The sequence below is a fragment of the Notamacropus eugenii genome, chromosome 1, assembly GCF_028372415.1.
Source record: "Notamacropus eugenii isolate mMacEug1 chromosome 1, mMacEug1.pri_v2, whole genome shotgun sequence".
In the NCBI taxonomy this organism is placed as follows: domain Eukaryota; kingdom Metazoa; phylum Chordata; class Mammalia; order Diprotodontia; family Macropodidae; genus Notamacropus; species Notamacropus eugenii.
Window position 1 is genome coordinate 735990614 of NC_092872.1, and position 27104 is coordinate 736017717.

The following is a 27104-nucleotide window of genomic DNA, read 5'->3' on the forward strand; positions in this document are numbered from 1 at the left end:
CCTGGGCTTGGTGACTTGGGGATTAGCCTCTGCTTTGTACCATCTGGACACTGGGAAAAGTTAGCCCTGGGTTCTGGATTCTCCAGGCCTCCCTCCACTGGTGTGGGCTGAAACAGAGGTGACTGCTTAACTGGCCAAGGCAGAGACACTTTGAAAAATGCTAAGGCAGAATGTGGAACGGTAGTGAAGAAATAAGGCAGAATATTAGAGCTGGGTGAGAGGGGTCTTAGGGAATGTCAGAGCTGGGAGGGGCCTGGAAGCAGAGGATGTCAGAGCTGAGAGGGCTCTTAGGACAAAGAATGTCAGGTTTTAAAATGTAACATCAGGAAGATAATTTAAAATATAGTAATTCCAAGCTAGGAGTATTAGCTAAAATCTGAAAACTGAGAGGACCCTTGGGTCACTGGGTGTCCACACTGGCAATTACATTGTGAGCAAGGACTGTTTTTGCCTTGCTTGGCACATAGTAGGTGCTTAATAAATGCTAGTTGAGGACTGACTCGGGTCACAGAACTTATGATCAGGAAAGAACCTTAGACTATGAAAGGTCAGATCTGGTGGGGACTTTAGAACATAGCATGTCAAAACTGGAAGGATCTTGGTGCACAGAATGCAGAATATATGTGGTCCTAGTTAGGTCCATCTAGTCCAGCCTTGGCCATTTTACTAATCTGAAAACTGTCCCAGACAGTAGGTAGGACAGCCAGCTGTAGAACCCAGGTTCCCTACATTCCTAAGCTGTCACTGTTTCACCATGCCACAATTTCCTTTGATCTGGGGTCAGAAAAAACAAGCAGGCCAATCCCCCTTCTGGCTCAAGATTTTGAGGCCCCCATACCCCCTCCTCACCAATGTGCTTGATGATCTGGCTGACGGTGGGCTGGAAGAGCTCATTCATGGCTTCGCAGGACATCCTCAGCATCCCCTGGGAGGACCACTTCACAAAGTTGACGCTGCAGGGGAAAGATGATGACAAGGTGAGGTGTCGAGTAGGGTGGAAGGTGGAATGCCATTCCTCCCAGTCTGAGCGATTGCAGGAGACAGATGGGGCTTTCTTGTACCCAGTCATCCCACAGAAGCTAATCTGGACCCTGACCTTGGGACACCCAAGACAGATATCACTGAGGCATTGAGTCCTCTGCTGCTGAAGCAGATGACTTTTCAGGAAATGTGATGGGGAAGTGTGTATGGGGAGAGAATCAATTCCCAGAAAGGCGATCCCAGTCTTCCTCACCTTTTCCCAATTCTAAGGCTGACCCCCTGCCCACCTGTCATTTGGGATCACAGAAGCAGAGGTCTAGGGCTGACAGCTTAGAGGCCTTGTAGCCCAACCTTGTTTTACAGAATGGTAAACTAAGGCCTCCTGAGGTTATGTGATTTACCCAAGGTTGCAGGGCAGAGCTGGGATTTGAATCTAGTTCCTGATTAAATCCAGTGTCCAACCTGTTACTCCTTCCTCTCCTTCCCTCTTCCCAAGATTTCTGAGCACATCTCCAGCTCTTCCTCCCGTCCCCTGCCTTTAGCTGTGCCCACGGTGAGGAAGCAATGGCCTCCTGGGCCCCCGGCCCACCTGCTCTTGCGCAAGGCCGTCTCCACGTTGTGACCCCGCTGCTTGCGGTAGAAATCAATGAAGGAGAAGGGCAGGGAGATGTTGAGGGGACTGGCGCGGTGGGGCCCTGCCGTTCGCTTGCGGGCCTCAAAGGCAATGGTTAGGTCCACCCATGCTGCTGGACGCTTGGTTTTGAAGGTGGCAATGAAGTCATCGCTGAAGATCCTGCCCAGCAGCTGTTCAAAAGCCAAGTCTACCCCCACTGCCCCGTAGGGTCCCCCTGAGGAGGGAAGAATTGAGGGAGACCGTTCTCATCTGCTCCGTTCCAAGCCCCAGAGAAAGAGAGACATTGAGCCTCTGGTCCGAGAAGGAGGCACGGCCCCTGCCCCAACCCTGTCCTCATGAACCTTTCCTTAAGTGCAGGTCTGATCACGCCACGTCCCTGCTCAGCAACCTTCACCGGGTCCCTACTGCCTTTGTGCTGGCCAGCTCTTGCACCTAGGATACCATTCTCTTTTCCTCCTTCTAGACTCAGTTCAGATACCACCTTCTCCCCCAAATGGTATGGCCTCCCTAAATGGTGTGGTATGTGTATGTGCATGTGCATGTGCACATGTATCTACATGCACAGGGGGAAGGACTGGATCCATGATGTCATCAGCAGAGCATTCTTTGTTGTTCAGCTGTGCATGACTCTTGGCAGAGATACTGGAGTGGTTGCCATCTCCTTCTCCAGCTTATTTTACAGATGAAGAAACTGAGGCAACCAGGTTAAATGGCTTGCCCAAGGTCACACAGCTAGTGTCTCAGTGCTGTGTGCACCGTGGCGTCTCCTAGCCGCCTCATTCCTCATCCCTGCCTATTCATGTGCACACACACACATACATATATGTATATATGCATACGTATGTGCATATACAAATATCACCATTTAGGAAAGAGGTACCCCAGCACATGTAAACATACAATATATAATTTAAATGCACTAGTTATGCCATTATGTGTAATATGTAATATAATAACTTAGCAGTCCCTACCCTGGACAGAAAGTCTGCTCCTGGAGGGCAGGGACTGCCTCAATTTTGTCTTTGTATGGCCAGCATCTAGCACAATGCCTGGCATACAGTAGGTGCCTAATAAATGTTAGTTGATTGACCTCAGTTGATCTGCTGGAAGAGACATACGCAGTCCCTGTCCTGAAGGAGCTCCTGGTCTTATTGGGTGAACAGGTGCTCAGGAATGGGGAGTCACAGAGGCAGGCAGCAGCTTAGGGGACTTGGGTGGGGTAGGATGATCTGGTCTGCGTGGTGAGGACACAGTTGTGGCACGTGATGTGGCCACAAGAGGGCAGTGAGACCAAAGTACTGCGCGATGCTTGGGCGACAGGATGAGGGAGGAGGGGGTGTCTGGGGCTCTAACCTGAAGCTTTATAGAGTTCCTTGAGGGTTCCCAAGGGCTGCTCTATCTGGTGCACGGTCAGGTCCACAGTACCGCCCCCACAGTCTGCCACAATGTAGCGGTCACCTGCAGGAAAGGCATGTCGGAACAGGATGGATGTGAGGCACCCCAAACCTGCACCTGTGTATGGGCACTCCTAGAGACATACATGCAAACGGGCACAGACATACAGACACGGCTACCTATGGAGACAGGTGTGTATTAACATACAAACACAGGCACCATGTTGCTTCTCCGCTCACCCCCAATCTTCCCCATCCCCCCCAAGCAAACTAAATCAAAACAAGACCTGGAAGGGACCTCAAAGCCCAGAAGGATAGAGCTGAGAGGAATCTTAGGGCATAGAATGTCAGAGCTGGGAGGAGCCCAGCAGAGATTCCCTTATTTGTCCCACCATCCCCTTCAAAAAAAATTACTTAGTGCCCCCTCTGGAAATGCACTTTCTTTAACCCTTTAACAGTTTTCAAAAGATTTATGTCATTTCAAAAAAATATGAAGTACATATTTTTAAAAAATGACGCATCTTAAATTTATAATTTATTGTCAATTTGTGGATTTTTTCCTGCATTGAAATTTTGATGACATAATATTTGCATCATGCAACCATATCGTATTGTAAGCAAGTCATTACACACACATATATTCCTGCCAATGCATGTTGGAATTCCTGACAGTCCGCTACATGCTCGCCTACCAACACTTGCTTATTAAGACCTGTTGTCGGACTTCACCATTGAGTATTTATAATTTGCATTTTGTGTTTATTTGGAAAATAATGTAATCACTATGACTAACTCTGTTACACAACAGATGAAAATGTACAAATGGTTTTTTAAAATTATCTTTTCTTTCCTTATGCTTCCACTGCCCCCTTATTTTTATTCAACAATCCCCAATTGCACCAAGGCTACTACCGCCCCCCTGGATCATTCCAGCATCCCTCAGGGTGCAGTATCACCCACTTTGGGAAGCTACGCCCTAGAGTCTAGAATGACAGAGCTAAAAGGAACAGAACTAGAGAGACTGGCAGAGATGGGAGGGACTTTGGAGATCAAAATAATAGCTAACATTTACATGGTGGTTTCCTGTTTTCAAAATGACAGGTACACACAGATACAACCCCACCCCCACCCCCCATACAGGCTCACACAACTAGAGGCAATATCTGGTTCTCAGTCTCTCATCCCCCATCACAGCTATATTCATCGATGGGGTGCCTTTGGGATGTTCGTCTTTCTGTCTGTTCCCCTACAGGCTCCCCTGATTCTTTACTTACTCTCTTTTCTAAGACCCCCTCCCCCCCAACCATCCTAAAATAGAGTTCTGTAATATGTGTGTCTCCTGCTTCCCTCTTCTTATCCTCTGTTTCCCACTGCCCTGACTGGGTCCAAGTTCTGATCCTTTTGACCTGTGGAAAGGTACAGAGTCACCTCCCCCCTCTCCCCCCCCACCCCCCGTTCCACCTAGGTCATGGGATCCTAAGTCTTTGGGTTGTCCCATCCCATCTCCTTGGTATTTCTAGTGGTTGAGCCTGTGAACTCTGAGATCCTTCAGGATCTGAATTCTAAGTGAATCCTGCCTCTCCCTCCCACAGAGTGGATGCAGGTGTATGATCCTAGGTCTTCCTTTGTGAATGTTCTTGGTCCCTAGGGCAGGTGACCTCCAGTGAGCTAGGGGTGGGGGGTTGTTCAGAGAGAGATAGGGAAGATGAGGATGGAAGTTTTCTTAGAGGGGGATGAAAAGGGCGTAAAGAAGGAGAGTCGGAGGTGGAGGGTGAGGGCTTCTTTGGGGAAGGTACACCTATCAGTATATTTTCCTCACCTAGTCAATCTTTTGGATAAATGTTTGCAGAACTATACTAAACTGAAAAGCCAGTGTCTGTTATTATAGCCAATAGTCTGTGTCCACATGCCAGCGTGTGCTTGCCTGTGTTTTCGACAGGCCTAGGCTGGCAGCTTTCTAAGGGCAGGGGGTGAGGTGAGGAGGTGAGGGCCCTATGGTGCCTGGTGCTCTGGCCCTGTGTGTGTATGGGGGGTAGAGTAGCTGACACTGAACAGAAATGCCCTCCACACTTGGTATCTCCCTTCTGCTTCCACTCACATCTGCCCTGAGGAGACCCAGCCTTATCCTTCACTCACTGGGACCTCCCAGCTCTCCCTCAGGCCCTATGGCTTGTTCCTCTCTCCCACGGACCCTTCCCCAGCTGGCGCCCTCCTACCTGCCTGCATCTCTGCCCAGAGCTCTCCAACACCTGACTCCACCAGGAAGGTGCGGCTATGGCGTGATCTCCGGAGCTGTTCCCTGGCTGGGATGAAGATAGGGCAAAGTGAAAGGGGAGCCCTAGGGGCCAGGCCTGGCTTCATCCCACTCCAAATCCCATCCTTGATAGAGCGGGTCACTCATTTCAGCAAAATCTTTCAGTGCCCTTGTCTGTACAGCTTAAGGAGCTCCTGTCTTTCTCCTGTGGGAATTGGCATTTTCAAAAAAGAGGCTGACAAGGAATGAAACACCAATGGAAGAATTTTGGACCCTGGTGATATGGGGCTTGTCCACCTAGAGCTTGGTGGGACTTTAGAGTCAGTGTAATGTCATTTTTCAGATGAGGAAACTAAGGCCCAGAGACTTGCCCATGGTCATAGAATCTATAGAAAGATATTCTGAAGGGCAGGGGCCCTTCCTGGTGCCCCTCAAATTGAGTTGCTCCCTATTTCACCTTGGCATAGACTGGTCTGACAGCCTGATTTCACAATCTCTTCATTCAGTACTGCTCGCCACCCCCACCTCCACCTCCTCTCCTCCCTACCCAGCCCTCTCTTTGGGGTGTCCATTCCTGCAGCCCCCAGGACATGACCCACTATAAGATGGGGACTTGGATCTGTTTGCCTCCAAATTCCCTACTAGCTCCAAGTTTGTAATGCTATTTCTATCCCTGCTCCCCATCTGGGCTTCCTCCAGGCAAATGAACTCCCCGTGCTTACTCCTCAGTGGTGGAGGAGGAAGCCTGTGAGGACAGCCCCCTCCCAGTTTCACCAAGGCTCCTGATCCTGGAGTCTGGTAGGCAGCAAGTCTACAGTGGGCCCCCTTTTCTATTCCTGAGAAGTTTTTCCAATCTGGATGGGGACAGGGTTAATGCCCCCAAGTTGCATCTGTCCTGTTCTGCCAAGCTCCCAGACCCCCGAAACCTACCTACGGATCCCAGTTAAGAACCCTTGTTCTAGAGAGTTTCCTGGAGCCCTGAGAGATTAAGGTCACACAAGTCAGCACGTGTCAGAATTTGGATTTGAACTCAGATTTTCTTGACTTGGAAGCTGGTTCTCTGTTCACTATTCTTTCATGCCTCTTCTCTTATTTTTATGAAGACTAAATCAACGTGGTGGTCAGTACCCAATGTGGCCAGAAGATGGGGCAGGCCAGAACAATTCGAGCATCCCAGGGCTCAGACCGCAAAAGCTTAGGATGAGAACTTGGAGATTCTCTGCAAGCTTCTTGATTTTGTGGAAAGGGAGCTGAGGTCCATGGAGGTGAAATAATTTGCCCAGAGTCCTACAGCTTGTTAGGGAGCAGAGCTGGGACCTGAAACCCCATCCTGCCTCCCTCTCCAAATGGACTGTGTAGATGTGAGCTGGGTGAGGGGAAAGGGTTAAGAAACAAAGCAAACAAAACACAGTTGGGTAGAGTCAATGGAAGGCTCTGTCCCTGATTAGAATCTCTGGTAGGGGAGTTTTGCTCAGACAGTTCTAGATACCTCCGGAAAAGGTCCCTGCCCTCTCCTCTCTGGGGAGATCTGGGTCCCACACCCAGAATCCAAACAGGTCTTCCCGGTATCAGTGGGGTTGGGATGAGTGAAGACCCTGCCCCTCCTGATCTCTCAGTCAGCTCAGTACAGCCCCAGGAGGCCAGACCATTGGGCTGCTTTTCCTTCTGTCCAGGAAAAGGGTCAACAGGGTGAGGATCCTCTGTCCCCCTTCCCCCCCTGAGTTCCCCTCAACACAAACTCTAGTGGCTCTTCATCACTAGCTAGGGGAAAAAGCACTAGCCTTGGGAGTCAAAGCCTGCCTTCCCAGCCAGTCATCCACCAGCCATGGACTCGTGGACTGCTCTAATAGCAGTAATAAAAGCTAATATGGATACAGTGCTTTGAGTCACAGAGCCCTTTGTATAGACTCTCTCACTGGGGCCTTAACACAACCCTCTGAGGCAGGTACTAGATATGTCATCCCCATTTAACAGATGAGGAAACTGAGGTTCAGAGGGGTCCTCTCGTCTGCCCATTATCACTCATTAAATCTCAGTTTCCCCTCTGTTACATGAGGATAATAATAACCTTGTTACCTTCCTCACAGAGTTGTGTGGGGCAGAGAGTGTTGATAAAGAGCTATTGTGGTTAAATCATTTCAGACTCTTTGTGATTATCTTGGCAAAGAGACTGAAATGGCTTGGCATTTCCTTCTTCAGTTCATTTTACCGAGGAGGAAACTGAGGCAAATTGCCCAAGGTCACACAGGTAGTAAGTGTCTGAGGCCAGATCTGAACTCGGATGTCTGACTCCAGGCCCAGCACTCGATCCACTGTATCACTTAACTGCTCTTTTATAAAGAGATATAGGATCACAAATAGTTCTGGATTTAGAGTCAGAGAATCTGGGATCAAATCCTGATTCTGGCACTACCTATGTGACTCTGGGCAACTCACCTTGCTTCCCGTTTTCTGCATTCACTGGGCTTTAGTTTCTGCAAAATAAAGGGGTTAGACTAGATGACCATAAGGCCCCTTGTGCTGCTGGATCAAGAAATGCCAGTTGCCAAGCCTAAGTAAGCCTCCCTCATGCCAGCCTTTACCCTTGATATCATCTCATCCTTGGTGTTTGTAGTCACCAAATTCTGTATTCAGACTTCTCCACGTGAAATCCCCCTTTCCTCCTCTCCATTTCCACTGCCACCCACCATCCCAGTCCAGGTGATGAGGGCTTGGTCTAGAGGACATGGCAGTTAGCATATGAACTGACTCTGGGTTTTCCCTTTGCATACCTCGCCCCCCGATCAAAACCCCTCAAGGATTTGGGATTCTGATCAATAGGAGTGTCCTATTGCTTAGAGGATCATATGCACACTTCTTACCCTCCTGATCCTGGGATTCTAGGCCTTAAAAATTAGGCCCCAAACCATCCAAACTAGAATGAAGCATGAAGGAAAGATTCAGATTTTGTCCTGAAGTTCTCTCATAATTAACGTCCACTCCTAGGTGGCTCCAGTCTTTGTCACTGTGACCAATTTTATATGATCTCCACTGATGCTAGTCGTATGTCTGGGTCACCCCTGTCTTCAACATCAGACCAGGACTGAGATTGTGCTGTCCCAGGATCATAGAATTTCAGTGTTGGAAGGATCCTCAGAAGCTGTCAAATCCAGCCACCTCATTTTACAAACAAGGAAACTGAGGCACACAGTAGCTAAGTGACTAGAAGTCAAATTTTCCTTCCACATGGGAGCTCTTCACATACTTCAAGATTACTGTCATGGCCCCCTTCCTGCCCAAGTCCTCTCTTTTCTAGGTTTAAATACCCCAAGTTTCTTTAATTGAACCAGGTATGACAAGGTCTACCCATCCACTGCAGTGGTCCGGTCTCGTCTTTCCATTAGTGAGCTCCCAAACATTTAAGAAATGCTTGGGCCATTCATACTCATTTCTTTCAGGGCTTTGCTCCTGACTTTATGGACTTTTCTACTTTGCCTCATGAATTTACTTTTCTTCTCCCTTTCTCCCCTCCTTCCCAGTTCCTTTTATGAATTTTCCTCTCTGTCTCTGTCTCTGTCTCTCTCTCATCTGTCTGCTTATCTTAGATTACAGCTTTGGGGACATGGTAGATCATCAGCTCCAATTCCCTCATTTTCCACATAAGGAATCTGAAACACAGAAAGGTTAAAAGATGCCCAGCTCACACAGGGAGCAAGCAGCAAGGAGATCATTTAATCGTGTCTCCCCATTCTGTATTTATATAATAGGCTCTTGGATCCCTCGGGCTGGGCTTGACATTTACTCCTATTAAATTTCATCCTATTAGTTGGTCCCAATGTTCTGGCCTATCAAGGTCTTTTTGGATCCTGACTCTATCATCCTTCACATTAGTTGACCCTCTTTGCACTGGTGGACTCAACAAACCAACGCTTTTGATCCAAGTCATTGTGAAAATTGTGGACAGATCTCCAGCATCAGAAATTTTGTTTTCTCTCTTGGTCACCCTTTGTTGGACCGACCAGACCCATCAGGGCCTGTCCCCTTCCTCACCTTGGCGGAAGCTGGAGTCGATGGAACGCCTCTCGCCCAGGAAGCCATTGGACACTGGCCGGCAGCTCAGGTCAATGAGCTGGTGGAGACGGAGCTTTCGACAGTAGATGGAGGCAGCTTCAGGCTCTAGAGCTATGAGGAGCTGCTCGGGATCCTCGGGGGACACCAAGCCCGCCTACAAGAAGCATTAAAATCAATTAGGCCTGACTAAACCTACAGAAGACAGCCGTGGCAATCAGGGTACCAGGTCAAAACAGAGACAGCTAAGGAGAGAAGCTGCATTATGCTTAGAGACACTGTTAATAATGAACCAGGAGCCATACCTAGTTAATAGCTAGCAGTTATATAACACTTTAAGGCTGCCAAAATGATATTTGTTATCTTATCTCTTTTGCATCTGAGCCAAAGGATGATGCATAGAGCCACAGAGAAGACCATACAGGAAAACAACCATCATTGGCCAATCACTAATTCTTAGGGCAGGGCTTGGGCAAGATGGCCTTCAAGCCCTGGTTCATCTCTTCTTTCTTTAAATGGTTTTTTATGGGTGTCTTTTGTTTGTACACTACCTTTATTTCTGAATCTATCCTAGCCCCCTCCCCTAGGCAGAGGCCATCCTTGTAACAAAGAAGAAAAAGCAAAATAAATTGAGTTCAGTGAGACCAACGAACTGATCAATAGTCTCACAGTACTCCATACCCAGATGTTCTCCTCTGGGGTAGGAAGGAAAGTATCGGCACCCCCTCCCCCTTTTCTAAGTCTCCCTATACCTAGCACCTGCCTTCCCATATTGCCTATCCCAGGTCCTGTTCCCAGACTGTCCTGCTCTGGAGATGTTTGATAATTTAGAGAGAAAGAATCTTAGAATGTCTGAGGTGGAAAGGGACCTTTCAGAGGCTCTGGTCCAATCTTCTGGGTTCAAATCCAGCCTCAGATACTTACTACCTGTATGATCCTAGACAAGTCACTTCACCCTGCTTGCCTCAGTTTCCTCATCTACAAAATGAGCTGAAGAAGGAAATGGCAAACCAGTATCCTTGCCAAGAAAATCCCAAATGGGATCATAAGAGTCGGACACAACAGAAAAATGACAGGTCAACTTTTCCTTTTACAGAAGCTGGGTCTTGAAGACAGAAAAAGACTGGCCAAAGTCACAGGGGATTGGGAGAGCTAGGATTCCCACCTAGGTCTCCTGAATCCCAGGGCAGGAATCTTGCTTTAGATTGAGGATGATCACACAGCTCACTAAGAGCCCATGTTGGACTGTTTTGGGGTTGGGGCTGGGGTCTCTCAAAACTGACATTGGTGCTGAGAGATCGTCTTGTTTTCTCCATCAGGATAAAGGCCAAGTCTTCCCTGTCATATGGAGGGCTTCCTGAGGGCAGGGGTGTATTACCCTCATTAGACCAGGGGCTGTCCTCCTGGATAACTAGCTGCCATTTTGCCTCCTCCTTCCCACCAGTGACTTGTTCTCCACCCCTGGATCTCTTCGCTCTGGGGGGAAAGGCTGTGCCTTCTCTTGGACCAGGCCTCCAAATCCCTTCCTGATAAGGTGCTCCACTGCCTACCATCACACTGCTCCTACCCCCTACCCCCAGGTTTCCAGCTCCTTTTATATCTTTCCCCATTAGAATAGAAGCTTTTTGAGGGGAGGGACTGTTTTGTTTGCTTACATTTGTCCGTACTCCCTTAGCACTATGCTTGGCACATATTGCTGTCTATCTGTAGAACATGGATCTATCTATCATAAGTCTATTTGTCTATGATGTGTCATATCTACAGTCTATCCTTCTATCATCTATCTCTGTTTTTTTAATTCAGAGGCTATCTCCACCCCCACATCCCAATGAGGGCAGGGACTCCCTGAGGGCAGGGGCTGTGTCTTCTCTGAACAGGGAGTCTGATAGCAGACACTGCCTCTTCCACCCAAATGAAAAGTCCTGGAAGATGGGAACATCATCTCTGCCAACAAACTGGGGGCCTTCCAGGGGCAAGATCAGAGGCAGAGGGTTGGCTCCCTTGGTCCTTCCAGCAGGAGGATCTCTGACTGGCTCTGGAATTCACAACTTCTGATGTTGCTGGGAAAGTTCCATTCTCCAAGGGATCCCCTGAATGCCTTTTGGGCGTTGGAGAGTATGCGGGTGGAGGGCGGCTCTCTCTGATTAGATCTTAAGCAGAGACTTTCCTCTTGAGGTCCCGGCCCTTCCGAGCTGAGGCTTCCTTGGAACAATGTGGGAGGAAAAGCCACCAAAGGGCTGAGTCTGCGAGTGTCGGGGCTGGGAGGTGGGGTGTTTGTTCTGGCTGGGCTACAGGCAATGTTCTCATCCCTTGGATGGGCCCAAGGCAGAGGCTCTGGGGGAGGACTGAGCTGGAGGCCTGGGGCTGAGCCTCCTCTCCAGCTGAAGCCTTAACCCTTTCTGGCTTTCCCATGACTGCACAATCAGAGCTGGCCCTGCTCGGGACAGTTAGGGCCTTTTAGTTCAGACAAGTGCAGTCCCCACAATACCAGCCCCACAGGGCCGTACTGACACTCACTTCTGTACTGTCCTGAGCCCCACATTCCACCTCTCACCTCTGCACTCCTGGACAGGCCTAATGCCTCCTCCACCTCTTGGAATCCCTAGCTCCTTCCACATCTCAGTTTATACCCCAGGAAGCCTGCCTGAATCCTCCTTGGTGGCTAAAGTTCTCCTCCCCCTTAAAAATGCTTAATTTATTACCCGTATATATTTCCTGTTGGTCTTACTGCATCTCATCTCCCTCCACTATGATGGGAGGACATTTTGAGGGTGAGGACTGTCTTTGTATCACTAGTACCTAGTTCAATGCTTGGCATCCAGTAGGTGATCAATAAATGCCTGTTGATTGACTGTGTAGTAAAAAGTGTATTGGCTCTAGAGCCAAAAGACTTGGGCTGAAATCTCACTTGACATGCTCACCACCTGTGTATCACTGGATAGTCACTTAAACTTATTTGAACCTCAGTTTCTCCATTTGAAAAATGAAAATGTTGGGCTTGGTGGTGTCCAAGGTCCCTCCCAGTTGTAACACTATGGGTGTCTGGATGACAGACTAGAGAACCCGTCCTCCAGAGATTTCTCCAAACCCTTTCTGACCTTGCTTCTCTCCTTAGCCTGAGTCCCCAGTGGGATCCTATGGTTATTCCACTCTGATGAAAGGGAGATGGCCTGAGGTTTGGCCTCCCTTGGACTAGTCCCCTAGGATCCCCTCATCCTAGAGTTTTGGGTGTGGGCAACAAGGCCATTTGCTGTCTGTCTGTCCTATGTCTGCCTTTCCCTGCCAGACTGGGAATTCCTGGAGGGCAGGGTCTGTTTTCTGCCTTTCTTTGTATCCCCAGTGTCCAGCACAGTGCCTAGCACATAGTAGGTGCATAATTAATGCCTGCTGACTAGGAATGACCAGCTGACTGCTGTTCTTCCTGAGGAGTCTAGAGATTTGGCTCCTCAGCCTGCATCCTCCTAATCACAATGGCACAAGGTTAACACCATGCTGGCCATGGAATCTGGCTTCCAATCTTGACTCTCTGACTTAGTGCCTGGCTTACCCTGGGAAAATTATTTTTTTCTTGTCTTCAGTTTCCTCCTTTATCAAATGAAGGCTTCAGAGTTTTTAGACTAGACTCTCTAAGCCCTAAGTCCCAGTCATTCATTCAGTAAACCAATGAACATTTATCACTGGGGATACACAAAGAGGCAAGAAACCGTCTCTGCTCTCAAGTAGTTTACAATCTAATTCATCCATCCATCCATTCATGTTTTCATTCGGTAAGCACTTATTAAGTGCTGACTGTGTACAAAGGGTGTTTTGGTCTAGCACCCTCCACTTCCTTTGCTCTGCTCTAGCACCATTAGGTGTCTCCTATGAAAGTATCAGTCACACCCGTAGAAGGCTTCTTACATCCTACTCAAGACAGGAAGGGAGGACAAGAGAAAAGGGAGCTCTCTACCTGCTGGGGGAAGGTAAAACTGGGAAATGGTGGAAGTTTGTTTCTGGAGACCTGTACTGCGTCCCTTGCCTTCCTTCCAAGTTGACATCCCCTACACCTCCAAGTGCCTCTTTCCTCTGGACCATGGTATTTGCTGACCATCATCATGTTGGCCTGCCATCACCATCTTTGCCAGCCATCTCTATCTTTGCTGACTATCACCATCTTGGTCGGCCATCACCCTCTTGGTCAGCCATCACCATCTTTGTCAAGGACTTGGTTAGAATCTCAGAATGAGAGGATGCTAGAATGTCTGAGCTGGACAGGCCATCCAGTTCAGCTGTTTCAGAGGCCGAGCTAGGGGCCATGTGGTCCCAAGGCTTCATTTGCTCCAGGAAGTGATGGCCCCAGGTCCCATAGAAGAGCTGGTTTTCAAACCCAGGTCCTCTCCTTCTCAGTCCAGCTCTTTCTCCTGTGCCATATGTTCCCCTTATTGTGTAGGTAGAAGGACCTGAGGCCCAGAGGGAGTGACTCACCCAAGGTCTTACAGCTAATAGAATTTTAGAGTGTGATTTCTCCCTCTATTTACAGGCTGAAAAGCCCATGAGACCCAACAGGAATCCTAGAGATGACCCAGTCCAACTCCTTCATTTTACAGATGAGGAAACTGAAGCCTGCTATTTGGCCTGGATCAGACAAGGAGAACAGAGCTAGCATTCGAACTTAGGTTGCTGCCTCTAATAGCTTGCATTTGCAAAGTGACTTACAAATATGACCTAATAGTATTTTACAATAATCCTAGGAGGAAGGTGCTATTATCATGACCAATTTACAAATGGGACCTTTGAGGCAGGCAGAGGTCAAATGATTAATCCAGGGTCACACAGCTAGTAAATGCCTCAAGCAGGACTGGTCCTCATGTCTTCTGGACTCTGCTTTGTCTCCAGGTAGGGCAGGCCCTGTTGGGTCTTCTGTCTATGTGGAATGACTCTCCACTCACCACTCACTCACTCACCAGGTAGGCAGCTTCCCTCATGAACTGCTTGGCTGGCTGCTTCCAGATAGCAGGAACGGTGAGTACCCAGCGGATGGCATTTCTTTCCGGCAGGGATGGGCACTGTTCCCTGAGCTCCTGGATTTCAGCCGAGGGGTTTGGGGGAGAGAGGGAAAGGAAGGAAATTAGAATCATAGCACACAGAGTAGAGGTCATGTAACTTAACCCCTTCATTTTACAAATGGGGGAACTGAGGGGAGGGAGAAGGGACTTGCTTAAGGATGGACTGATAGTAAGAGGCAGAGCTAGTACTCAAATCCATGCCCTGGGATTCTGCATCCAGCATGCTTTTGATATCTCTGGTTCACCCTCCTGCCCCATGCCATTTTAGAGCTGAAGAAGCAAGTGCACCCTCCTGTGAGAGGGAGGGCCTTGGTCATCCTGACTGCCGTGCTGACCCCTATACCCAGACTACAGAAGGACTTTCCATGCTTGGTTGGGAGACTAGCCACAACAGGTCATATTTCTGTAGCTCTTAACCTCCTGTGCAGGTCCTAAGACTATATTGGACAGTGCTGACCCATTTGTGTGTGTATACGTGCATACACCTTCACTCTGCATGTATAGAACTCCCTGTCTCTGGTGCAAATGGGGAGCCCCGGATTTAGGGGACCTGGGTTCCAGTCTTGGCTCTTCTACTTCCTACCTGTGTGAGTGACCCTGGCCAAGTCACTTATCTTCTCCTTTCCTCTTCTGTAAATGGGCATGTATGGGGCACTACCTCCCAGGGTTATAGGGAGCATCAAATGAGACAACATGTGTAAAGTGCTTGGCAAAGCTTAAAAGCACTACTTATCTCATCTTGTTTGTGCCTCACACCAAACCTGTGAGATAGTTGCCACTATTGTCTCCATTTTACAGATGGGGGGAACTGAGGTTAAGTGACTTGTCCAGGATGACACAGGCAGTAAGTGCAGGACAATGTTCCTAAATGTGGGAGTCAGGGAATCCAATGAGTTCTTCTACTGAAGAAGACATAGGGTCAGAAGTAAAGGGAGTCCCCCCAATATCAGGAGTCAGGTTTTGTGGACTGTTTTATGCCCTGCTTCCAAAGCCCCTTAGAAGCATTCCCCATATTCTTTCAGTCCTTCCTCCCCACACACCCATCTCTGTCTGGGCTGATGTCTGGAGACAGGGAGTGGATGAGATGACCTCTGGAGACTGGTCCACAAGAAGGGTCTGTGTTAAGGCATCAGAGGATGCACTGGTCTCCTTCTTGGTCACAGTCTTTGTCGGGGGCGGGGAATGCAGATGGGAGGAGGAGAAGAGCTCACTCCTGAGGACCAGTCGGATCTCTTTCCCTCTACTCCCCAGTGTCCCAAAGTTGGTGGGGAAGGGTCACCTGCACAGCGTGTTTTTTAAAGAAGCGCAGAGCGTGGGCGAACACCTCCAGGGCAGGCATCTTCTTTCCATTCACAGCCTCTAGCTCTGTCTTCATGGTGAGGTCCTGGGGGTGGGCAATGAACAATGTCAGGGAAGGAGATGGAGATGGATAGGACCCTAGCCCCTCCCCTAGCTCCGCAAAGAACTCCCACCTCACCCCCCAATTTCCCTCATTTCTCAAATTTTTTCAACAGCCCCTTTTTGATCCCTCTCCTCACTCCTCAGTCCTCCATGCTCCCCAGTGCCCCCCTACCCCAATCCTCAGCTTTCCCCTCATACCTTAGCCCCTTCCCTTCTATCTCACCCCCCACCATCTGCCCTCTCCTCCCAGCTTACACTGGCACTGTGTATCTTCATCTTGAACTTCTCAAAGTACAACCAGTCACGAGCCTCCTCAGGGTCCAAGTCATGGTAGTAGTCTCTGGCTGTGTAGCCAAAGCTATGGAAGGCACCCTCTGGGGTCAGAAGCAGGCTGGTGGGAGTCTTCTGGTGGGCCACACCAGGGTCCCCACCCTCCCACTTCCTGGGGTGGGATGGAGTCTGGTCAGGCATAGCCAGCTCTGGCTCTGAAGCCATCTGTCTTAGCCTCAACGTCTGCTTCTGTTGGCCTTCCTCTGTCTCTCTCCAGACCTCTCCCCATCTCTGTCTTTCCCTGTCTCCTTCGTTAATTGCATTTTTCTGTTCCTCTGTCCTAACTAGGGATGAATGTACCTGGGCCAAATTCAGCTGAGATGACTGGGGTGGGAGATGGGTCAGGGTGCGGACAGAGAGATCGGCAGAAATTGGGTGGAGGCATTCTGAGAAAGGGAGGGACCTGTCATCAAGGAATCCATCATTCGCACCCACAGGAGTTGGAAAAGTAGGGGCTGACCTCAAGACAGAGTCCTGAGGTTGTTCATCTCTGAGGGAGGAATCGAGCTGGGCTGGCGGGAAGCGGGGTCCCCTCGAGTGTCAGCGCCCTGAACTGAAGCCCTGGTGCACCGAAGCTCCGGCTTGTGCTCTCCTCTCCTGCTCTCATTCCCAGACATTCTGCTTTCTCTATTTCTATAGCGCTGTAAAGTTAGCCAAGTACTTTCTATGCACTATCTTATTAGATCCTCATAATAATACTGAGAGAGTGGTGCTATGATTCTTCCCATTTTACAGATGAGAAAACTGAGGCTAAGTGAAATCAAACATCTTTCTTAGGGTCGTACACCTGGTAACTGTGGGAGACAGGGTTCAAACTCTGATCTTCCTGACTCCAGTAGTAGCACTCAAATCGCTTGAACATCTAGCTGATCATATAGATAGTGGACTGGACAGGACAAGCCTCAGTTTTCTCATCTGTAGAATGGGAATAATAATATCTGTAGTCTTTCCCTAGGCACATCCCAGTATCCTAGGATCACAGGGACTGTAAAGGGTACTCTCATTTTAAAGATGAAGAAATTGAGGCATGGAGATATTAAGGGACTTGCCCTGGATTGTGAACCCTGATCTTTCTGACCTGTTCACCATGCCAATATGTTTTGTCCACAGTGGATGGGCACATGGTAGGCACTTAGAAAGTGCTTGATTCACTGTACTATGTGGGGTAGAAGGGATTGAGACTAAAAAGGGGGGTGGGGAATCACCAGGCAGAAATAGCTCCCTCCAGCTGTGAGGTGGGAGGAGCCAAAGGGAGAGACAATGAGAGATGGCTGGGCCAACATCTGGATCTAAGGCAGCAGGGGAGAGGAAGGAAATGGGACAGGGAAGTGACCTGAGCTTGGGGCCAGTGTGTATTTGAGTGAATGTTGGGGGGTGGGGTGAGTTAGGAACAATGGGAGCGAGGGAGGGAGGCAAGTGGGGGTGGAGGTGGGCTTTGGGGTCCTGGGTAGTTGAGTGGGGTTTGTGTGGGGGCTGGGCGATGGAAGAGGAGGAAATACAAACTCTAAGGTTCATGGTTACCAAATCTCCCCTTGGCATCTGGAGGGTACAGACTGAGAGAAGGTTGTGCAGGGCAAGACTCATCAGAATAGCTTAGAAACTTAGGTTATTCAGCCAACATCCTGGGGCTCTCAAGCTCAGGGTCACTGGCCTCACCTCCCAGCTCCCCTTTGACTGTTCTGCATGGTCAGGAAGCATCCCCCACCCTCTGCCGTGGTCCCCTACCTCCCTCCTCCAGCTGTTCACATTATCAGAGCACTGAGTCAGAAGCCATCTAGTCTAACTGCCTCACTTGACAGATGGGGAAACTGAAGCTCAGGGAGGTCTGGGAAGTGACCTTCAGAGGTAGGATTTGTACTTGGGTCCTCTGATTCCAAAGTCATTACTTTTCCCACTGTTCCATCAATGGAGATAGATGTGAAAATATTTATCTGATATTATCATCTACTATAAGGGCTGTTTTTTTTCTTTTTAAAAGAATTTTATTTTATTCTGAACTTAAGAAATAAAGTAAGAATTTCCATAACATAATAAAATAGAAAAAGACGATTGTACATGAAATTGCAGATTGATTATGTACAATTTGCTATTTCTTTTAAATATATAATAAAGTTATCATGTAACTTTTTTTTTCTCCTTTTTTCTCCTCCTTTCTCCCTGTCTCCTGCCCTAGAGCAGCACCAGATCTTAACACTGTATGCTAGGGCTGTGATTCTCCTCAGGACGGAGTTCCTTGAAGTTGCTTTCCTCAGTGTTCCAGGATAAGGGAGCTGGCTTGTGCTTTGGCCCCTCTCAGCCTCTTCCCAGCGGAGGTTCTTGGCCCTAATGTTTGGGTTGGGGATGAGTCTACTTCTCACCCCATTCCCCTACCTCCTCTTCCTCTCACCATCTTAAGAGTTTATGGTCAATTCTAGGCTCCTACACCTATGATCCATCCAGGTCACACAAATGTCACCTTCCTTCTCTGTGCCATCTGAGTCATCCCTCCCTCACCCCTGCCCTTAGGGGCCCCTCACCTCATCATGTGAATGGACTCAGGGTCATTGGCGAAACTGAAGGCATAGCCACTAGAGGTTGTGCCAAAATCTATGGCCACCACCACGGAGAATGGAGCAGGCCGAGGAGCTCGGGCCTCGCTCCTCTGGAAGGACAGAATTAGTTAGAATGGAGTAAATACAAAGAGAATTTCTATTTCCCACACCCTAACTCCCTTCCCCCCTTTTTTCTTCAAAGAGTCAATGCTGGGGGTTCATCTATCCATCCAACCATTGATCCATTGATTCATTTATCTATCTATCCATCCATCTATCCATCCATCCATCCACCCATCCACCCATCCATTCATCCATCTTCTCTCTGATGGCAGGGGCTACATCTCTCCATCAGAGCAGGGGCTCCCTAAAGTCAGATACCATCAGGTAGGGTAACACATCTTGGAGTATTTCACTGGCTTCTCCATCCGGACAGGCTGTATTTTAAGATTAGAAGGAATAGCTGTGGGAATTCTAACCTGTCACACATCCCATCTTTCTTTTTCAAAGTCTTATCCCTGTCTCTGACTCTATGGTAGAGCTTTCAAGTGTCTGCATCTGGGCTCTTTTCCAGGTGGCCTGACCTCTCATTCCTGAAAATCCTGAGTGCCTCCCCCCATGCCCCAGACACACACACACAAACACACACACACACACACACACACACACACACACACACACACACACACACACACACACACACACACACACACACCCCAATTGGTAAATCAACAATCATTTACTAAGCACCTATTATGTGCTAAGTACCACGCATATAGAGTAAACTAAAAATAGTTCCTACCCTCACGGATCTCACATTCTAATGGGGAAGACATCATGAAAAAATTGTTCCTACAAGATACATTCAGCCAAATGGAAAGTAATCTTGGGGGAAGACTGACAGTGAAGGATGGGCTGCCCAGTAGTGGCCTCTTATAGAAGGTGGGCTTTGAGCTGAGAGGCCCCCATCCTCTGAGATTACCTGAGCTCAAACCCTCTCTCTCTTCCCACTCTCAGCCATCCAGGGGCACTTACTCACCGGAGACTGAGAAGGGGTGAGTGGAGCAATGCTGCAGCTGTCCTGCATTCTTGGAGAGCTTGGAGGGGTGAGCAAGGGGGACTGCTCCCCATTTGTACCTGAAACAAGAGAAAATGTCAGTCAGGTTCATCTACTTGAAGAATGCATCATGGGCACTGGACACAGAGGGAAGAGACATATTCAAGAACTGCTGATCTGATGGAGGAGACAAAACCACAGTAAAGAAATAAACAAGCATTTATTAAATGCTTGCTGTATGCCAGCCACTATGGTAAGGAGTGGAGATGCAAAAAAAACCCCCAAAAGGTGAAAAACACACCTGTCCTCCCTGGGCTCAGGAGGAGACAATATGCAAACAACTCTATACATACAAGATACATAAAATGTAAATGGGAGGTGATACCATTAAGGAGGATCAGGAAAGGCTTCAGGGGAACCAGGAGGCAGAGGTGAGGAGGGAGAGGCTTCTAGGAATGAGAGACAGCCACTGAAAAGGAGTCCAGAACTATTGGGTCACAGAAAACATGGAGGGAAGATGTAAGAAGACTCTAAAGACTGGAAAGGGCCAGGTTATGATGAACTTTACAAGTCAAATAGAAAACTGCATATTTGATCCTGGAGGTGACTGGCAGTCACTGGAGCTTATTGAGTAGGGGAGTGACATGGTCAGAGGCGCATTTTAGGAAGGTCACTTTGGCAACTAAGGACAGAACAGCCTGGAGTAGGGAGAGCCTTGAGGAGTAGGGCAGACCCACCAGCATCTATTACAATAAACCAGGCATGAAGTGATGAGGGCATGGTTGGTGGTGGGGGCAGGGCAGGGAAGCAGCTAGGAGAGAATGGGGCATATGCAAGAGATGTTGCAAAGATACCACTTCTAGGTCTGTATCCCAAAGAGATCATACAAAAAGGAAAAGGACCCACATGTACAAAAATATTTACAGCCGCTCTTTTTGTGGTGGCAAAGAATTGGAAATGGAGGGGATGCCCATCAATTTGGGAATGGCTAAACAAGTTGTGGTATATGAATGTAATGGAATACTATTGTCTCCTAAGAAATGATGAGCAGGCAGACTTCAGAAAAAGTAGGAAAGACCTAAATGAACTGATGCCACATGAAGGGAGCAGAACCAGGACAACACTGTACACAGTAACAACCACAGTGTGTGAGGACTTTGATACACTTACTTCTTCTTAGCAATGCAAGGATGCAAGACAACTCCAAATGGAAAATTCTATCCATATCCAGAAAAAAGAACTATGTAGTCTGAAGGTAGATAGAAGCACATCGTTTGCTCTCTTTCTCTCTCTTTTTTTCCTTTTTTCTTTTGGTTTGTTTCTTTTTTTTCGTGGTCTCTTCCATTGGTTCTAATTCTTCTTTATAACATGACTAATGTGAAAATAGGTTCATTATGAATGTATGTGTAGAGACTACATCAAATGACATGCCTTTGGATGGAGGGAGGGGAGAGATAAGAGAAAATCTGGAACTTAAAATCTTATGGAAGTGAGTGCTGAAAACGAAAAATAAATTAATTTTAAAAAAGAGATGTTGCAAAGGTCGAAATTAACAGAACTTGGCAACAGACTGGATATTGGGAGTGGGGAGAGTGAGAGAAAGGAGACTAAGAGGCTCCTCATTTGATGGGGAGACCCAGACCCTGCTTTCCAGGCATCTGAATCTGCCAGAAGGGACCAAAAGAGACCCACCCATTTAGAGGCAAGCATATGTACTGGTAACTATGCAGGATTCTTCCATACTCATTGAGAAGGTCTTTTTAAAGTCCTGAAGGAGATACTACTTTGGTGGTGGAGCTCAGACCACTGAATGTTTACAAGTTTGCACAGATGAAGCATCATATAAAGAGCCATGACCCAGAAGTCCACAGACCTAGATTCTAGGTTACTCACTGGGTGACCTTGGACACGTCACTCAACTGCTTTCTGACTGTTTACCTTATCTATTAAATGAGGGGCTGGTGTAGGGGATATCTTCAGGCTGACCTTCCTATAACTGATATGGAGGACAGAAGGCAGGGCTGGAGGCTGGACAAGGAGGCCAGAAGGAGTTGGTGGGATTCCCTCTAACTCAGAGTCAAGTAGACAGGGATGAGTCAGAAAGACTTCTTGAAGGAACTCCATTTTGAACATGTCTTTCAAGCCTGGAAACATAAAAAGGAAGGGGAAGTGTGTCTCCCTCACAAATTCAAATGGAAAGAGCACTGACTTTGGAGTCAGAGGACCAGCCCACCTGTGTGATTTTGGCAAACTACTGGACTTCCCTGGGCCTCGGTTTCCTCATTTATAAAATTTGAGTGCTGGACAAGTACTCTGAGGTACTTTTTAGTGCTATCTCATTCTGTAATCCTGAATCACTTCATCACCTTGGGCCAAAGTTTCTTCATCTCTAAAAGAATGGGGTCAGCTAGGTGGTAGCGTGGATGGATAAAAACCTGGAGTGAGGAAGACCTGAGTTCAAATCCAGCCTCAGACACTTACTAACTGTGTGACCCTGGGCAAGTCACTTACCTTTGTTTGCCTCAGTTTCCTTATCTGTCAAATGAGCTGGAGAATGAAATAAAAAATCACTCTAGTATCTTTGCCAAGAAAACCTCAAATGGGGTCACAGAGTCATGTACAAATGAAAAACGACTGAACGAAACAACAAGAGCTAACATTTTATAGCATCTAGTAGGTGCCCATCACTGTGCCAAGTGCTTTAGAGTGATTATCCCATTTGATCCTCACAATAACCCTGGGAAGTCAGTGCTATTGTTATCCCCATTTTATAAGTAAGGAAACTGAGGCACATATAGATTGCCTGATTTGCCCAGGGTCACACAGCTAAATGCCCGAGGCTGGATTTGAACTGTTTTGTTTTATTGTTATTCTGGGGTGGGGGGCTCAATCCACTGCCCCACTTCGGATGGGTCTCGGAGGTTTCTTCCAGCTCTAGAACTATTAGAGCTATAATAAGGCTGTCTTACCCAATGCACCCCATATGTTGCCCCCTCCCTCCAATTTCAGAGGAGAGGAAGCAGAAGTGGAAGCCCAGAGAGGGAACAGACTTCTCCAAGCTCACAGATCCTGAGAGGACAGAGCTAAGACTCTAACCTTGGGTCTCAGCTCTAGTTCACTGGTTCCTCTGTCCCATCTCATAGCCCTTCTACAAGACCAAGTCACCGGATCTGTGATTTCATTGGCATAAGGAATTCCTGGATGGGGAAATACTCCTACCAAGGCAGGTTGCCATCTTCTCTGTAAATTATATTCTTAGGAAACAGCCCTGAGCCCTGAGAGTTAAGAGACTGGCCTAAGGTCACACAGCCAGTAGATGTCACAGGTAGAACAAACCCAGGGCTTCGAGGGGCTGAGATAGAGTGTTGTGTCTAAGAAACAGAAACAGGACTGGTTTGGTTGGAGGGGATACAGATTGGGCAGTTATGTTGGATTGTTTTTTTTTTTTAGATATGATTCTAGAGGTGTTAGGGAGCCACTGAAGTTTACTGAATAAGGAGTAACATGGTCAGACTTGGCAGCTGAATGGAGCATAATTTGGAAGGGGCTGAGATTTGAGGCAGAGACTGATTAGTAAGTGATTATAATTGTGCAGACTTGAGGTGATAAGGGTCCAAACTAGACTAGCAGCTGCTTGAGTGGGGAGAAGGGAAAGGGTGGGAGAGAATTTGGATCCCACTTTTGTTTCTAGCATTCTTTGTACAATATTACAGCTGTCTCTCCTTGCATGACCCCGAAGGTCCTTCCCAGTTCTAACACGCCGTGATCTAACTCCCCAGACAGTCGCTCCAGCCTAGGAGACAGAGCCAGAATGGGGTGGGACAGTAGACAATGCGGGATGGAGGAAGTGAGCCTTCCCAGACTTTACCTCTGGCTGTAATGGCATTTTGTTATAAAATCAAAACCTCTCACTGAAAAATTGGAGGTAAATGGTTTCTGGATCACACTATGAGGAGGATCCCACCCACCCTGGGAACAGGGAGGATAAGGAAGAGAACAGAGAGAGAGAAGGTTAAGGAATGGGGAAAGGACAGAAGGGGAGGAATTCAGTTGTAGGGGAACAAGACCCACTGAACAAGACGCACAGAATTACAGCAAATAAGAGTTGGAAGGGACCCTAGGGAACATCCATCCAGTCCTGTCCATGCCTGAAAAAGTGCCCTCTACTCCATACCTGTGCCAAGTTGGTCCATCAAGGGGAGCTCCCTGGCTCCAGCCCATTTCACTTTTGGACAGCTCCACCTGTTAAGGCATCTCCCCTGAATGTGCCACCACCTGCCCAGCACTCCTACTTATCCCTGGGATAGAAATCAACACTTGGGAGTCCTTGGCTGACCGCTGTTCATCCCTCTTTTCTTCTAGTTTTGAGGTTCTGAACCCCCTTTGTGTCATGGACCTCCCTGGCCGTTGAATGAAGTCTATGAACCCCTTTCCCCAAAAATGTTTTTAAGTGCAATAAATACATAGGATTACAAAGATATATGGAAATAAAGAGATAGTTTTTCCCTTTAGTTCATGGACCCTTTGAACACTATCCACAGACAATTAAGGATCTCTAATCTAGTGCCTAGGATATAATTAGTGTTTCAGAAACCTTATGGATTCTTTGGTTTCTTTCTTATGGGGTCCCAGTGTCATCCTGCCTGTTTTTTTTTTCTTTTTCAAGGAGACTGGGTCTTCTTAACTCTCCTAGGCTGGAGGTGTGGTAACTACTCATGGGCCCAGTCCTCCTACTGACCAGCTTCCTTGCTAGTTCTCTCCTCCTCAGGCAGTTTGGTGACTGAACTCTAGAGGACTCATCAAACTGATGCCAGACTTGGTGAAGACACCTGATCCAGTTAGCCTACTCTAGGTTAGAGCTCCTGAGCTCCAGCAATCTACCAACCTCAGCCTCCCCAGTTAGCAGGGGACTGGATCACAGGTGTGTGGGCTACTTCATGGGACTCCTTCTTTTCAATTCCATTCAATTCAGTTTCATTTAACAAATGTTCATCAGACATCTGCTCTATGCTCTGTACTAGATGTTGAAACTGAAAAATATCCAGCTAACTCCAGTCACTAACCTTATAGAATTTATAGTCTAGTAGTATCCTAGGACGTAGCAAGAGAAGCAGGAAGGCATGGTAGATAGAGTTGGTTTTGCCTGATCTACATTCAAGTCCTGGCTCCATACTGACTGTGTGACCATGGGTAAGTCACCTAGACTGTCAATATCTCCAGATAGCTCTTTTAAGACTATAATTTGCAGACCAGAGGCCAATTACAGTGAATTCCTCACTGAGAGTTCCCCCCATCAAAAAAAAAAATCCAAGGAATGTTTAGAGTCCAACTTTTTCATTTTACAGATGTGGAAACTGAGGCAGAGATTAAGTGACATGTCCTGGGTCACACAGCTAGTGAGTATCTGATGAGGGATTCAAACCCAGATTTTCCTGGCTTGAGGTCCAGAGTTCTAGTAGGTGGCACAGTAGACGCAGTAGGCACCAGGCCAAGAGACAGGAAGTTCTGGGTTCAAATGTGACCTCAACACTTAGTAGCTTGGCCAAGTCACTTAACTTTGCTTTAGTCTGCTCCGCTATAAAATGGGGGTTAATGATAACATGTACCTCCCAGCCTTTGTGGTAAGGTTCAAATGAGATAGTATTTATAAGGCATATAGTAGGTATGTAAATTCTTGTTTCCTTCTTTCCTGTCCACTACAAGAGTTTTCCTCTCTCTTAATCTTGAGTAAAAAAAACCACAACAAAACAAACAACCCACCCACCCAAGGATCAAAGATTTAGAGGTAGGTGGGGTCTTAGAGACTCCCTTCTTTTTATAGATAATCCAGAGAGGCTAAGAAGCAGTTAGGATTTGAACTCTGGTCCTCCGACTCTAAATCCATTTTTCTGCCCAGTGCCATCAATGTCATGCTGTCAACTTGAGTGGTTTATGTTTATGGAGGATGGGTTCCAACAGAGATGATTCCACCCCCCACCCCCCCCAAAGCTCCAACCTTGGGTCTCTGATGCTACCAGGGAGGGCATTAAACAAAGGCCCAGTTCAGGCCTCTTCAGGATCCTGTGGAGGGAGGGCCTTCCCTCATCGAGGGAGGGAGGCCCCAGGAAGGTAGTGAAATTTGAGTGGGCCTTTAAAGCCTGCTGGTGGAGAAGAGGAAAGGCTGAGACAAAGACATGAGGACATGTTTGGGAGATATCAAACAGTTCAGTTTGGCTGGATTTTATATGAGATAAAACCTCAAACAGGGTGATAGCAAACAGGGAGGCCTTGAAGGTCAGGCAATGAGAAAGCCTTCCCAGAGCTAGGGAAGATTTAGGAATGGCTTGAGCAGATGGCTTCTGATGCCATCTCCTACTTCTCCACTTGGGCTTCTCCCTTCTTGTTTGACTGGGTGAAGAAAGAGCCAGAGAAAGGTGGACATGGAAAGGGAGGAGGAAGAGGCAAGACATCGGGGCTCAGAAGGAGACCCACAGAAATGGGACTGAGACCCCTGGGCTTCCGAGTTGGCTCCCCCACTAACTCCCTGTGTGGCTGGGGGCCAGTCCCTCTCCCCTGCAAAGACTAGGTTTCCTCAGCTGTAAAAGGAGTGAACTGGGCTAATTCGGGGGTGCTATGAAGCAATCTGGCAGTCTGGTAGAGCCTGCAGAGTCTTTCTCCTATAAATGTTTTTAAATGTATAACATAAAAACAAGGGATTACACTAATTATGCTTAAATACAGTTATCAAAACACACACACACACAGAGTTTACAGACCTCAGATTAAGAAACTTGGTCCTAAATGATTTCTAAAGTTTCTTCCAAATTGAACATTCTGAGAGTCTATGACAGAGAGGGGGATGGGCAAGTAGCTGTTAGGAGGGAAGGAAGAAAGGACAGAGGGAGAGATGCAGAAACAAACAGTAAGACAGGAGAGAGGGAGAGGGGGAGGAGCGGATGGATCGGGGAGTTTCAGATCAGGGGAATGACTGGTTTAATGGACTGGGAGCCTTTCCCCTCTCCTTTCCTTCCCCCCTCCCCACACACCCACCCACATGGTTCCAATTAGGTCCTGAATTAATCATCCCACCCAGCCATGGGGGACAGACTGGCCCCAGCTGGCAGCCTGGAGGAAGGAGATGGAGTAGGGGGAGGGAAACACAAGCAGAGTCTTAGTTTGGTGGGCTCCATATTCCCCTAGTTTTTTCTCATTCCCCCCATAAGTCACCAGGTGTTGAATGACAGAGTCCAGGTAGGGCTACCCCACAAAGTAGGAGGGCTTGTCTCTTTTGCCCCCCCTACCCCTCTTCTCTCCCCAAGGACCTTATCTGAGTCTCCTCCCCCACAGTTAGCACTTTCTTTTCTCAAATAACCTTGTTTTTACTTCAGAATCACAATCACAGACTTCGAGCATTGGAAGCAAGTACAATAAAACACCAAAGGCATCTCCTG

General features: G+C 47.8%; 1 protein-coding gene across 4 annotated transcripts in view; it reads right to left on the reverse strand.

The window, feature by feature from the left end:
* HSPA12B (heat shock protein family A (Hsp70) member 12B) overlaps nt 1-27104 on the reverse strand; it is a 40063-nt gene that overhangs the window by 3322 nt on the left and 9637 nt on the right. For 2 of the 4 annotated variants that reach the window (XM_072637049.1, XM_072637048.1), the window contains 10 exons: nt 19657-19754; nt 18603-18727; nt 16012-16198; nt 15635-15739; nt 14254-14370; nt 9293-9467; nt 5226-5312; nt 2969-3073; nt 1571-1829; nt 850-953 (listed from right to left, as the gene is read on the reverse strand). In XM_072637049.1, coding sequence (XP_072493150.1) covers nt 850-953; nt 1571-1829; nt 2969-3073; nt 5226-5312; nt 9293-9467; nt 14254-14370; nt 15635-15739; nt 16012-16198; nt 18603-18727; nt 19657-19754 — 1362 coding nt within the window. Of the gene's footprint in view, nt 1-849; nt 954-1570; nt 1830-2968; nt 3074-5225; nt 5313-9292; nt 9468-14253; nt 14371-15634; nt 15740-16011; nt 16199-18602; nt 18728-19652; nt 19755-27104 lie in introns of those variants that run through there. The other 2 variants (XM_072637051.1, XM_072637050.1) reach the window with 2 other exon arrangements.